The 14,388-nt window shown below is 32.8% G+C and overlaps 1 protein-coding gene across 5 annotated transcripts in view; it reads left to right on the top strand.

Moving 5' to 3' along the window:
• BRD10 (bromodomain containing 10) overlaps window positions 1–14,388 on the top strand; it is a 110,026-nt gene that overhangs the window by 44,631 nt on the left and 51,007 nt on the right. For all 5 annotated transcript variants that reach the window (XM_054583109.1, XM_054583108.1, XM_054583107.1 and 2 more), the window contains one exon: window positions 4,783–6,200. In XM_054583109.1, the coding sequence (XP_054439084.1) occupies window positions 4,783–6,200 (1,418 nt within the window). The remainder of the gene's footprint in view (window positions 1–4,782; window positions 6,201–14,388) is intronic.

Genomic DNA, 14,388 nt, shown 5'->3' with positions numbered 1-14,388 from the left:
TCAAAAATTTATCTGGAACCAAAAAGACTCCAAATAGCCTCAGCAATCTTAAGAAAAAAGAGCATAGTTGGAGGTATCACAATACCTGATAACAAACTATACTATAAGGTCACTAATTGAAGCAGCTTGGTACTGGCATAAGAACAGGCATATAGATCAGTGGATCAGGACAGAGTGCCCTGAAATAAACCCATGTCTTTGTAGTCAATTAATATTTGACAAAGGACGCAAGAGCGTATAGTGGAGTAAAAACAGTCAGTTTCCAATAAATGGTGTTGGGGAAACTGGACTGGTACATGCAAAAAAGTGAAACTAGACCACTAGCTTACCCCATACACAAGAATAAACTCAAAATGAATAAAAAAACTTAAATGTAAGTCTTGAAATCATCCTGGAGGAAAACATAGTAAAATTTCAGATATCTCGCATAACATTATTTTTGCTAATGTATCACCTAGGGTAGGGGAAAGATAGGAAAAAATAAATGGGACTACATCAAATTAAAAAGCTTCTGCATAGCTAAAGAAACTGTCATTAAGATGAAAAGAGAACCCACTGTGTGGAAAAGCATATTTGCTAGTGATACATCTTACAAAGGATTTAATTTCCAAAATATATAAAGAACTTACATGGCTCAACACCAGGAAGACAAACAGTCCAATTGAAAAATGGGCAAACTGGCCAGAATTGACACTACTCCAAGGAGGACATACAGATGGCCCGTAGACATGTGCAAAAATGTTCAGTATCACTACTTATCAGAGAGATACAAATTAAAAGCACAATGGAATATCACCTCACACCTGCCAGAATAGCTATCAGTAAGTCAACAAAAAACAAGTGCTGGTGGGGAGAAGGAGAAAAGGGAATCCTTATGCACTATTGGTGGGAATGCAGACTGGTGTAGCCACTGTGGAAAACAGTATAGAATGCCCTTAAAAAGATATAAATGGAGCTCCTTTTGACCCAGTGATTCCACTTCTGGAAATATATCCTGAGAATCCTGGAACACCAATTCCAAAGAATATCTGCACACCCATGTTCATAGCAGTGTTATTTATAATAACCAAGATCTGGAAACAGTCTAAATGCTCGTAAGTAGATGAGTGGATAAAAAAGCTGTGATACATTTACACAACAGAATACTACACAGCAGTAAAAAAAAAAAAAGGAACTCTTACCTCTTGTAACATTGTGGATGGATTTGAATACTGTGCTAAGCGAAATAAGCCAGTCATTCAAAGACAACTACCATATGATCTTACTTATATGTGGAATCTAATGAACAAAATAAACTAACAAGCAAAACAGAGTTGGAGGCATAGAAACACGGAACACACTGACAGCTATATGAATGGACGGGAGAGGTGGGGACTCTTGCAAGGAGGTGAAGGGATTAGCCAAGAAACATATATGCATGACCCATAAACATGGACAGTGGTGGGGGGCTCGGTGGAAGGAGGCAATGGGAAAAAATGAGGCAACTATAATAGCATAAACAATACAATTTTTAAAATAGTAATATTAAAACTAAAATTCTGTTGTCTTAAAACTTTTTATGAGTATCATTATTTTATGCCATGTCTGTATAGATTAACCTGTTACTAACCTATTACCACTTTCTTGCTCTTATCTCTGATCTTCAGTAAAGGATCACTGTCCTTCCATCTGATGTATGAATATGTCCTTTAGAATTTCCTGTAGGTGGAGTTCTGTTTATCATAATTACGAGTTTTTGTTTGTCTTCATTTTTGAAATATAATTTTGCTCTCAATGAAAACTTACATTGATAGTTACTGTTTAAGTTTATTAAAGACATCTCACTGTCTGCTGGCTTTCATTATTGCTGTTGAGAAATTTGTTATAAATTCTTTTCTTTTAACTTTTATAGTTTTGATTTTTAGTTCTCTTTCAAAACTGCCTTGTCATGTTTTATAATCTTCACTTTACCCATGTTTTTAATTTATTTTAATGTCCTGTAAAGTTTTTGTGGGTCATACATTTTTTTTCCTGTTCCTCCATAGCACCTTACTTACTTTTATGTTTTGTTATCTTTGACTGTGAACTCGTTTCTTGTGACAGTATCAGTGGGAGTTTTTGAAGATCTAGGTATAGGTGCATTCCCTTAAGAGACTTAATTTTTTTTTTTTTTTCCTGTTCAAGGAGCTGATAACAGTTCCGTGAATGAAACCACATTAAACTCATTTCTTTGATGTTTTCCTGAGCACACTGGAAATATGAATGTGGGCAGAATATTCACATGAGATTTGACTTAGAGTTATAAATTCTTAGGAGAGATTTTTTGTTTCCATTCACCACTTTTATTTGTAAAGATAGTTTTCCCTGTAGTCCCCTAGTTAGGGACAAGGGAAGGGACTGATGTTTCTAGGCCACCCTTCTACTAATTATATAGGCTTTTGGAGTCCCAGCTTTGTGTTGGGGAAGATAGATTCTGCCAGCCCACCACAACCTCCACTCAGTAAAAAGTTAAAGCTATTCAAAATTATAATCACATTTTAAAAAGTGAAAAATTTTAAAGAATACGTAGCATTGTTTGGGTGTTCAGGTGTAATCAATATACATAAATGCCAAATCACAAATGACAGATTAACTTTTTTAATGAACTAGAACTACTTGATCAGATAATCTGTTGTATCTGTAATAGCAAGGTAGTTATACTATGACCTCTCAGCCAAATATATAAAAATAGGCTTGTTCAACAGAAGAGAACATCCAGATATTTCTAAAATAGTGTTTTTACTGTGTATTTGTTTTAACAAATTACAATATGATAGTACAGAATAATAACCAGTGTCAGAGATTATACTTTGGTTTTCATTTAAAACTCAAGAATAGTCACATTTCAGTGTTTTTATACGTCATTTCTAGAGGAAACATTCTCATTCTTGAAAAATCAAGAATAAGGTAAATTATATTTTTCCTCATATGGTCTATAATTTCCCCCCAAATTTTATATGCTTTGATTTCTTTTTTATACAGCTTTCTTGAAATAAAATTCATACACTATACAATTCACCTATTTAAAATGTAAAAATCAGTTGCTCTTAGTATAGTCACAGAGTTGTGCAACCATCACCATAGTCAATTTTAGAACATTTCATCACCCCAAAAAGAAAGATGGGAACTGTCTGTCTCTGCATTTTCCCTGACCTCCACAATCTTAGGAAACTACCATTCTACTTTCTGTCTCTATGTATGTCTGAACATTTCATGTAAATGGAATTACATAATATGTGGACTTTCATTGATGGCTTCTTTCAGTTAGTATCATGGTATCAAGGTTAATCCATGTTGTAGCATCTGTCAGCGCTTCACTTGCTTTATTGCCAAATAATAGTCCATTTTATGGATATGGGACATTTTATTTATTCATTCAAGAGTTGATAGAACATTTGAAATGTTTCAACTCTTTGGCTATTATCAATAATGCTACTATGAACATTTACATACTGATTTTTGTGTGGACATGAATTTTCATTTCTTTGGGATTGTAAACCTAGGAGTAGAATTGCTGGATCACATAATAACTCTGTTTAAACTTCTGAGGAAATTTAACACTGTTTTCCAAAAAAGCTGTACCCTTTACAGTGTATGAAGTTCTCCTATTTATCTACTTTTTTACCAATACTTGTTATCGGCCTTATAATAGTCATCTTAGTGCATTTAAATTGGTATCTTAGTATGGTTTTGATACACATTTCTCTAATGGATAACAGTGCTGAGCGTCTTTTCATGTGCTTATTGTTCATTTGTATATCCTCTTTGGAGAAATGTGTATTGAGGCCCTTTGCCCATTTTTTAATCTTTTTATTACTGAGTTGGAAGTGTTCCTTGTATTTTCTACATACAAGTCTCATATTAGTAAGTGATTTGCAAAAATTTTCTCCTGTGGGTTGTTTTTTCACAGTAAAAAAGGCTTTCAGTTTTGATGACGTCCACTTTATGTTTTTCTTCTATTGCTTGTGCTTTTGGTGTTATATCTAAGAACACATTGTCCAAGATCAAAAAGATTAATGTCTATCTTTTCATCTAATTTAAATTTTTTTAATTAAGATTTTGTAGCAGTGTCAGTGAAGATTTTTAAGTGAGGAAAACACCCAGAATCAACCTAAGAGACATTTTTTATATGCTGTAATGTCTTTGTTCACTGTATGCATATTTTTATTATTGCTGTTGTCTGTTAACTACTATGTTGTGTTCTGATATTTTTGTGTTTATACATGGTACTCAATTTTAATTTTAAGGCTATATATAACATAGCCAGCTTATTTTCCAGTTGTGTAATACAACTTCTTTATAGTTTTGTTAACACTGACAACACATAATTTCTTGCTTGTATTGAATTTTTTTTTAAGTATAACTTTCTAGGAATGGAATTATGAGTTCAAAGGACATAAACATATTTACAGCTCCTATATGATGTCACATTACTTCTAGAGAACACTAAACTGCTTTTGTTTAGTAAACATGCTTTAAAGTTTGTTTTCATTTATTTTGGGGTTGATGCTCCTTATAACAATTTCACTTTGAGTGGCAATATTGTTATTGATGTATCAATAAAACCCATGGTCAAGTTAAGTGTGTATAACTTCATCTGAAAAAAAAAAATGGCACATCTAATGGGACACTTTGTACTGATCCTGAACACTGGATGGGCAGTTGCCCAGTTGACTGAAGATAAACATGATATACTTAAATTTATTATTTAATGGCATTCTCTACTTTAAGCAATAATAGTCCATTTTTTTAAATTTTCTTTAGGCTTCGGGAGCAGGAGAGAAAGGAAGCTGAAGAAGCTAGTCAAAAGGAAATGGAAGAATGGGAAAGAAAACTTCTAGCTCAAGCAGCTCCAACTTGTATGGAGACCATGTGGGAAATTCCGGCTATTGGACATTTCCTTTGCTTAGCCCAGCAAATTCTAAATTTGCCAGAAATAGTCTTCTATGAATTGGAACGTTGTCTTCTGATGCCTCAGTGTAATGCTTTTTTATCTAAAATAATGACTTCTCTATTAAGTCCTCCTCATCGCAGACCTACCTTACATCGAAGACCTACTTTGCCTTATAGGACCTGGGAGGCAGCACTGAGACAGAAAGTACAGCAGTGGTACACTGCTGTAGGGCAGACTGAAAATCCCAATAGCTGTGCTGAGAAACTTGGATTGTGTCCTCAGTTTTTTAAAGTTCTTGGAGAAGTTAATCCATTGGAAGAAAAACCTTTTCACGAACTACCTTTCCAACAAAAGGTGTGGTTACTTAAGGGCCTTTGTGACTTTGTGTATGAAACACAAAAAGAAGTTCAAGATGCTGTACTTGGACAGCCTATTCATGAATGCAGGGAAGTTATTCTTGGTTATGATTATTTGGAGAATGCTTATGTACATTTTCCACAGTTCTGTGGTGCAGATGTACGGATTTACAAGCAAAGACCCTTTCAGGCCCCAGAATTTCCAATTCCACCCATTAAAATACAAAGAGTACCTCGGATTAAACTGGAGAAATTGAAGTGTGACTATTTTAGTACAAGTAATGGAGAACATAAGTGTAATAGAGAAGGCCTGCCCTCTGCCTTCAAGAAAGAACAAGAAATTAATTTTGATCCAACTTGCTGCCCTGCTAAAATGAACTTGGATAATCATGACATCTCTGTTGAAATGGAAGTGAAATCCAGCTGTGAAATTAGAATTCATAGGCCCTGCGAAATTAAGAGAACTGATTGTTGTAAAGAAAATTTAGAGAAACCAGGGAGTCCAGGGGAAGTTACTGGCTTTGGAGAGCCTCTCAGTCCAGGTGAAATAAGGTTTATAGAAAATCATGAAAGATACGGTGAAGCTTCCAGAGTAAAGCCTGACCCCAGTCCATTAAAAGAAAATGCTCTGAAGTCTTGCCAGATACATGTAAATGGAAGTCATAGTGATCATCCAGAAATTAACTGCCACAAAGTTGTAAGGGATATTCTATTAGAGCAGTCACTACAGAGCCACAAGAAACTCAAGCTAACTAAAATGAGAGCAAAAAAGAAGAAAAAGAAAAAAAAGAAATTAAAAGATGTTTTGAGTGAAAGCTTACAGAGGAAGCGTGAAGGTCTTCATTCTCTTGCATTCAAGTCTTACAAACCTGAGATCCAGAATAAGTTATTGATCATCAAAAAGAAAGCAAAACACAAGAAGCACAAATCCGGTAAGCTAAAATAAATGGGTGAGAATTACATTTAAGTTTTTTCCTTTAGTCATCATTAACAGACTGAAATGCATATAGATGCACACATGTATGTGTAAAAGTCAAATTTTATATTATTCCCCATGATCAAAACCCAGGGCAGAAGAGGTTTTATTACTAACAACAACAACAAAAAAATACTAGTACAATACATTTGAATTTAATTCTCAGCTGAAAGTCTTTGGACACTATGTGTTTACATTTCTTTGGACCAGTTTCTCCAAAGTGATGCTTTCCATCACTGATGAAAAGTGATTTTTCCCCTGGGTAAAGGCAGTGTGGTGCAATGGGGAAAAAACACATATCAGGAGAGAGCATTCCTAGGAATAAAATTCATAGCAACTAGCTTCTTAAACCAAGGCAAGTTAGGTTATCTTTCTAGGTCTCAGTTTTTTCCCACATCATATATATTTTCAGCACCCTGTTTCAGTATGTATTTGCATATCCAGGAAAATGTTATGAAATATAAAGAAAGGGCTATATCAACTAATAAAGACATGAATCATAATTTTATAAAAGGATTTGTAAGTTTGTCTTACACTGAATTTAAACAATATATTTGTCACAAGCCTATATAAACAGTAAAACAAAAAAATACTTATAAAGTAAGTACAGTGGTTGGTTGCTCTGTTTCTTAATTACTCCAGTGCTTTTGCTTTTCTTATCCTTTGCCTTTTAATCAGTTTAAATGTCTCATTTAAAAACAGGTAATTAACCCTAATAAAAAGTTCCTGATTGAGAAAGACTTGAATAGTGTACTAAAATAAGTTGTGGTTTATCACCATTCTTGTGGATTTCAGTTTTTATGCCTTCCCTCAGTAACAAAGATAATTTATATTTGGCAGTAATTTGATAATTAGTTAGCAAATGAGGGAGTGAATTTAATTTATCTGCAGTAGTAGCTGTTACACCTTATTTAAATCATTAAATACAATTAAATGTATTTTTAAACGTATATGTAATGTATCATTGATAAAGAAGTAGTATAAAATTTACTATCAAGAACAGGCTTAATTTGTTGAACTGAAAACTGTAAAGTGGTCCACATTGATCCAAGCAATAAAAAGCTACAGTATTTTAATTTTCAGAAATAAAACTTTTAAATTTACAGGCAGTCCATTAGGCTTTTTATAAATTTAATTTGATCTACTTGGCATGTTCTCTGAAATGTTAGTCTCTGAAATATTAAATAGTGTTTATAAATTTGAAAAATTGTCCAATTCCAAAATATGTAGTATTACTTTATTAATACCGTTATTTCCTAAAACCTTTTATTAAGTAGTTATGACCTACTGTTCATGTGTTCAAAGTAAAGTATGAATTAAAGTGGTTTATAAAGTAAAATCATTATTGATGTAGGAGAATAAAAATATAAATTGCTAAGGATTGGATTAAAATGAATTTATAAGCAAATAAATTCATTTGTAAGCAAATAAAGTGTTGCTACATTTTTGAAATATAAGTACAGAATGTAGATCAGAGAGAAAATTTATGATAGTTTCATGTCCAGTTCTAGACAAGTGAATGAAAAAAATCAGAAGCAAATTCAGCTTATACTTGTGTACCCTCTCTGTTGTGCCTTTTTAGTTGAGGAGGAAAGGCTTAGAGGCATGAAAGAAGAAAAATAATGCACTTGCCTATACACTTTCTCATTTTTATCTTCAGAGCAAATTTTAGAAAGTCAGTCTTCAGTGACAAAAATACTTGGACCTGGCAAATAGTTTTTCTGTCCGTTGTTAGCACTGGGTAAGCCATAGCCCAATTCTCTTTATTCGTCAGATACTGAATTTCTTACTGTCATTACAGTGTTACATAAAATGTTATAACAACAACAAAACATTTGTTTTACATCATTTTGTCCTAACCTTCTTTATTAGGTATGAGACATGGTGTGGCCTTTTATAGTCGGTTTTGGATATACTATAATTCAGTATGTATTTTCTTTCTCTCTTTTAAGAGTGAGTTCTGTTGTCACAAGTTTGGGAGCTGTCCCTCTTATAGGTTATAGGTTCACATTGTTCATCAATACAGGTCCACAATGCATTTTATGAAACTTGTACCATATATGTTTTGGAATTAAGAAATCTTCAGATTTTAGAAGGATGTTAATGATGTATATACTTTTTATTAAATAATATCCTCCATGGAGCTTGGGGCAGCCCCTGTAATCAAATACATGAATTCTACAGGGGGAAAAAAATGTATTAATAGACCAAATGAGAACCTCATAACAGTTCAGATCAGCTTTTGCTACCATATGAAAACTTTAGTTTTCAGAATCTTTTGGACTTTGGAATTGTGGATACATAATTGATTCTCTGCCTGTATATTAAGGACTTTGGAAAGTCTTGAAGAAAAAAACTGTTTAGTTTTCTTTAACTTAGTATTTTTCAAGTTTATTTGAACACAGCCCTTTTTCCTCCCAAATAATAGTATTGTGTAGAATGTGCTTTGAGATAAGCTCTGTCAGTCATGACTGATTTATGAACCGTAATTTAGGGTGTACTAAATTCTACATGTGGTTAATTTGGTTCCTTTTATGTTTTAATTTTTGGTTGCGTCTCCAAATTTAGGAAGCCCTCTTACTGTGATGGAAGATGATTTTTAATAGAAGGCACAAAGACAGAGTGGTTGAAATTTTGGGTTGCATCTCCAAATTTATTAAGTCTTCTTATTGTGACAGGAGATGATTTTTAGTAGAAGGTACAAAGGCGGATTGGTTGAAAATAATTTGATAATTTTAATGCACTAAGAGGCAGTTTTGTGACTTTTAAGTATTTATATCTATTTTTCAGAATTGGAGTTTTCTTCCTGCTTTTTTAAGTTTTGAATTCATTTTTAGTTATTTAAGCGTGTTTCTTACTCTTGGAAACATTGTAAAATAGAAAAACATTGGCATTTTCCTCAGTGTGAATACTTAGAGTGCCAGATACTTCTCCTTTATAATACTTATTTATAACATTTATTCATAGCAGTTACATTTATTTCTAGGCTATTTTGGTTATTGTCTCCCCTCTATTCTATAACATTCATTTTTTTAGACTTGATTAAAATTAAGTTTAATAATTTCCATAGCAGTAAATCTGTCAGATAGGAAGTTGTCAGTAAAAGTGCTTTTGAGAAGGCAAGCATTCCTTTACATAGATTAGGAAGATTAGAAACTATTTATACACCAGTTACAAAAATATGGAGGTTAAACTTGTTTTTAATACCAATCATGTCATCATAGAGTTGATTTTAGGGCTAAGTTGGTTTTCTGGAAAGGCAGTTCCCTGTAATAGTCAAAAGTTTGCTTAATATAAACCTTGGAAAGACCATTGATTAGTAAATTTGAGACCATTAGTTTAGGTTATAATGCACTATATTTGTTACTTTATTACAAAGAGCAGTGTTTTGTCACTTAAAGTTGTAAACTGTATTTGCCACTGGAGGTTAAATTTATGGCCAGCCTTAGGATCATTTATCCTTTATCATTGATCCTTTGTTTATGACCTCTTGATCTTGTTGTAATTAACTAGAAATTGTATGAAAATTTAGTGTTCTGTTTTGTTTTTTTTAAGAAAAGGCTGTTATTTATTCCTCCTGTACTATTTCCATGTAAACATTAAATATGTAACTTTAGCAGGGAAAGACACAAAGTAAATTCTTTCCCCTAGGGTTGGTTTGGATCTGTTTCCCTGCAACCAGAGGAAGTTGTATGATAGGAATACTTAACATTTTGGGTATAGTTTTGAAAATTATGATGTCATAAAAATGACCAAAAAACCCCAAGCTTTGACTGTACAAAGATTAGCTTTTTTGTTTGTTTGTTTATGTTTTGTTTCTCAGTATTCTATAACATTCTTGAGGACAGAGCATTATTTCTGGTTTTGAATTCCTAGCACTTAGTACAGTGTGTAGGAATCTATTGAATAAATAAGTGCACACACACAGTATGGTCCACTCAGATATAAGTAAGATTAACCCCATAATATGTATCTTTCATATTCTTTTCAAAGTATTTATATTTTTAACAGGATCATACTATACTTAAAATTTAATCTGCTTCCCCCCCCATAATAGTATACTGTGAACATCTTTGTGCAATAAGTAAGATTTCCACAGTATCATTTTAAATAACTACATAGGATTCTGTTACGTATAGTCTGTAGTTATTTAACCAACCTCTTTATTGGACATCTTGGTTCTTTTCAATAATATACTATTAATAAATGATATAGAGCAGGTAGAGTTTTGTGAAATTAATTAGAAATTTAAAAAATTAGAGAACTTTTTATAAAGCCTAGAGAAACAGACAGATTGTTAAAGATACATTAATTATTACAAAAAGCATATGATGTTTTAAGTTATTCATTATAGTCAGTTTGATTTGGAGGGTTTCTGTCTTTCTCATGTGGTCATTATTTAACCAGGCCATTTTGTGGGAGCTTCTCTAAACTGATTAAAAGAAATAAGACAAGTGGTGTTATTCTCTTACAAGTGAAGAAACTAAGATTCAAAATGGTAAATAACCTCATTTTAATAATTGTTAAGTATACAATAAAGACCATACAGTAAGATGTCGAATAGAGGGTAGATCAATGTGTGCTAATAATTTGGGAAGCTTTCTGTGAGGAAGAAGGGCTTTGAAAATAATGGGGACTGGAAAGATGAAAAATGATTCATGTGAGCAAAAGCATGGCAGTAAAATTAAGTCAGTTGTCACTGAAAATATTAACACAGAGAAACACTTAAGGAAAAGTTGAAAAGCTGAGGTTTTAGAAGTTGTTTGAATGATGAGAATATGCCACTTTTGGGTGAGCTCTTTGTAGGCAGGTGGTACTATTTTAAATAATTTAATCAGGAGCCCAGTAAAAGGAAATAAGCATGAAATAATCTATCAAATGTGTAAAAAGCTATGAGCTGGTTTACAGGGAATGACTGAGAAAGTAAACCTGCAGTATTTGCTTATATCTAGGCCCATATTTGTAAAAAAGATTGTATAGTAGTTCTCTGTTGATGGCACTCTAGAATTTAACTCTGCATGTCTTTTTCAATAAAACTTTTAGAGGACCAACTCAAGATACCAAGGTATAAAATAGTAAAAGGATAAACTATATATTCCGTGTCCTTTAACTCTATTACCTTCTTCTCTCCCACCTTATCCTACCCCTACAAAAGCAAGTACTCATCCAATGCACACTGTATGCCAGGCATTATTTAAGCCATTATACATATTGTCTCATTTAATCTTCATAAAAACCCCATAAAGTAGATTCTGTTATTTTTTCGCATTGAATAGATTTTATAGACTTAAAAAATGAAACACAGAGAAGTTTAATAATGTGTCCCTGGTCACCCAGCTAATAAATGGCAGGATTAGGAGAAAGGATCTTACAAGGTAATTAGGACATCATTAAATAGCTATAAAAGGAAACTGGCAGGATTTAGATGAAGGAGTAGAAGGTAACTTCAGAAAGAGTAAATTCTAAATCCAGATAAGGAATGATTGTATGACTTTTCTATCACAGAGACAGAAAAAATAGCACTTAGAGATATTGCAGTAAGTAGCAGAATTTGACAACTGATTCAGTTTCTAAAGTAGAGGAAAAAAGAAATAGGTGTTCAGCAGTTACCGAATTATGAGATAGGGTTTAAAAATTGCCAGTAAGATAAGAAATTTGCTCAAGAGAATAGGAAATCAGCTGTTTTGTTAAAACCAAATTGCTTACTTAGAGCTAGAACATTCCAGAAATTTCTATATAATATAAATATTAGTTTAAGACATGCACATTTAGTAAATAAAAGCGAAGTTTAGACTCTAGCTGTGACTTCACATTCTAAGCACTTCTCAGGTTTACTATTTAATACTACAAATGGTGTTGGGTTTTTACTTTTAACAGTGATTAATTTCTTATTACTTATTCGCTATGATTTCTAAAATGAAAACACTGAAAAGAGTAGTGTGTTGGGATAATTCTTAAACATGGGAAGGCCAAATCTAGGAGGGTGTTTGAAGTGGAAGTCCCTGAATAGTCCAAGGGGCCAAGGAGTCTTTAAAGACAGGGCAGCCAGTTCAAGGAGAAAGGGTAAAGATGATTAATAAAAGACTGTAGGAAGAGTTGGATTGGGGGTGATAATCACCTTCATTTTTCTAGTAAGAGGTGTATCTCTACATTCTAGAAGAGTATAGAGTTTTGTACCTAAATTATAACATAAAATACATTTTTAGTTATATTTTTCCCTCTTAATTTGGGCTTCTTTTTTTTTTTTTTTTTTTTTCTTGAGCTGTTCTAAGCATAGTTTTAAAAAGCTTCATTGGGCTGCACTTGTAACATAAATTACAAGGCCATACTTAGATTTTCTTACCTATTTTCCTGTTACAAGTAGAGACTCAACTTTTTGCCCATTCTATGTTTTAAGCTCAAGAATTAACTTGAAATTCTTTGTATGTTTTAAAATGTTTCTGACTTAAGCACAATCCTAGATAGGAGAATTGCATTCCATTTTATGGGACCAGGTGACTTAGGGCAGTGGAAGCCCACTGGGAGGCAGTATGTAACTTTCCCTGAAACACAAATAGATTACCAAATAAAGGCTGTGTGTTTTTGCAGTATACCATGCTCCATTTTAAAAGTAAGTATTTAATAAAAAGGAAGAGCTAATTTTTATTGAAGAATGCAGGAAATTTTGTATTCAAATAGTTTTTATGAGGATATAAACAAAGAATAATGAATATGTGCAATTTCTAACTCTAATAAAGAATGCTCTAAAATCAGTCAGCAGCATATTACATCTCTGCAGAAAGTTTGAAAGAATGCAATATTTTACCACTGAAAAGAGCACAGCTTTGAAATGAGGCAAATCTAGTGCAAATACATGCGCCAGTGCATGTTAGCTACAGATCCTCCGTTGATTTATTTACCTGTTTATAGCTAGTTTCTTTATCTATTTTTTTTTTTAAAGAGGTAATACCTACCTTGCTGTGTCATTACAAAGATTAATTTGAATAGCAAAGCATAGTACCTAACATGGTGCTTGGCTGGTTGTAGGAATCAATAAATGGTAACTATGGTTTTTGAGAGGTTAGAATTGTATAATGAAACTTGGACTTTGGCAATGGGATCCCTGCCTGTGGTGCTTGCTTACAGCATAACACTTGAGTAAGTAACCTTTTTTATCTTCAATTATCCCACATTAAAATGGGGAATTGCCTACCTTGGAGGGTTATTTTGAGAATTAACGAGGTAATTTATATAAATCACCTTATATCGTAGGCTCTCAATAAATGTTAGTTTTCTTAGTACTAGCCCTAGGTCATGTTGTGAAACTCTTTGGGGAATTGTGTAAATTATTTAAAATTATTGTCAGTGTTTTCCTTGTTATAAAATGGTCTTCCAATGGACCTTAAGAATAGTAAACCTGCTCCCTTTTCCTGTCCCCAAACTGGTGAAATTTCTGATGAAAAGTAGGATTCTTGTATTTAAAGATTATTTCTCATTACTTAACTATATGCTAAATGCTGTAAATACAAAGTGAATAATGGGGTTTCTGTTATCAGTAATTCACAATCTAGTAAGGAAGAGAAATGTAAATGGATCACAATAATACTGTTTGATAAGTGTTACAGTAATTGATACATGTACAAAGCAGTAGTAGAAAGAGGGCATGAATGAGAACTAAAAGGCATACATCATTAAAAGAATTTGAAAAGGGTTAAGATAAATATTTTGTTTAAAGTCTTAACATCATTGCTTAGCTATGGTAGATAATAGCATTAGCTGGTGTGGCTCAGTGGATAATAACTAACATTTATTGATCACCTATTGTGCCTACCAGTAGTGTAAGCTCTTTACATGTTTTAACTCATTTAATTCTCGCAAAGTAGGTAATATCATTATTCCTGTATTATAGATGAAGAAACTGCACAAGGAAATAAAGCAATTTGTTCAAGGTCTTGGAGCTAGTAGGTGGTTATAGCTGGTATTCAAACCCAGGTAGTTTAGTTCCAAAGCTCAAGTTTAATAAAAGCATTATACAGCACTGCCTCCAGTTACTTAATAACATTTAAGTATCCTAATGACATATGAAAGAAAATGCTCAGTAACCACCTCAGCTTTTTTTTTTTTTTTTCAATTACACTTTACATTTAATATTATTCTGTCATTTC

Source organism: Pteronotus mesoamericanus, unplaced genomic scaffold, assembly GCF_021234165.1.
Source record: "Pteronotus mesoamericanus isolate MK-2021 breed Mesoamerican mustached bat unplaced genomic scaffold, CSHL_Meso_final contig_73, whole genome shotgun sequence".
In the NCBI taxonomy this organism is placed as follows: Eukaryota; Metazoa; Chordata; class Mammalia; order Chiroptera; family Mormoopidae; genus Pteronotus; species Pteronotus mesoamericanus.
The sequence above is the reverse complement of the archived record's forward strand: the minus strand, read 5'-3'. Positions and strand labels throughout refer to the sequence as shown.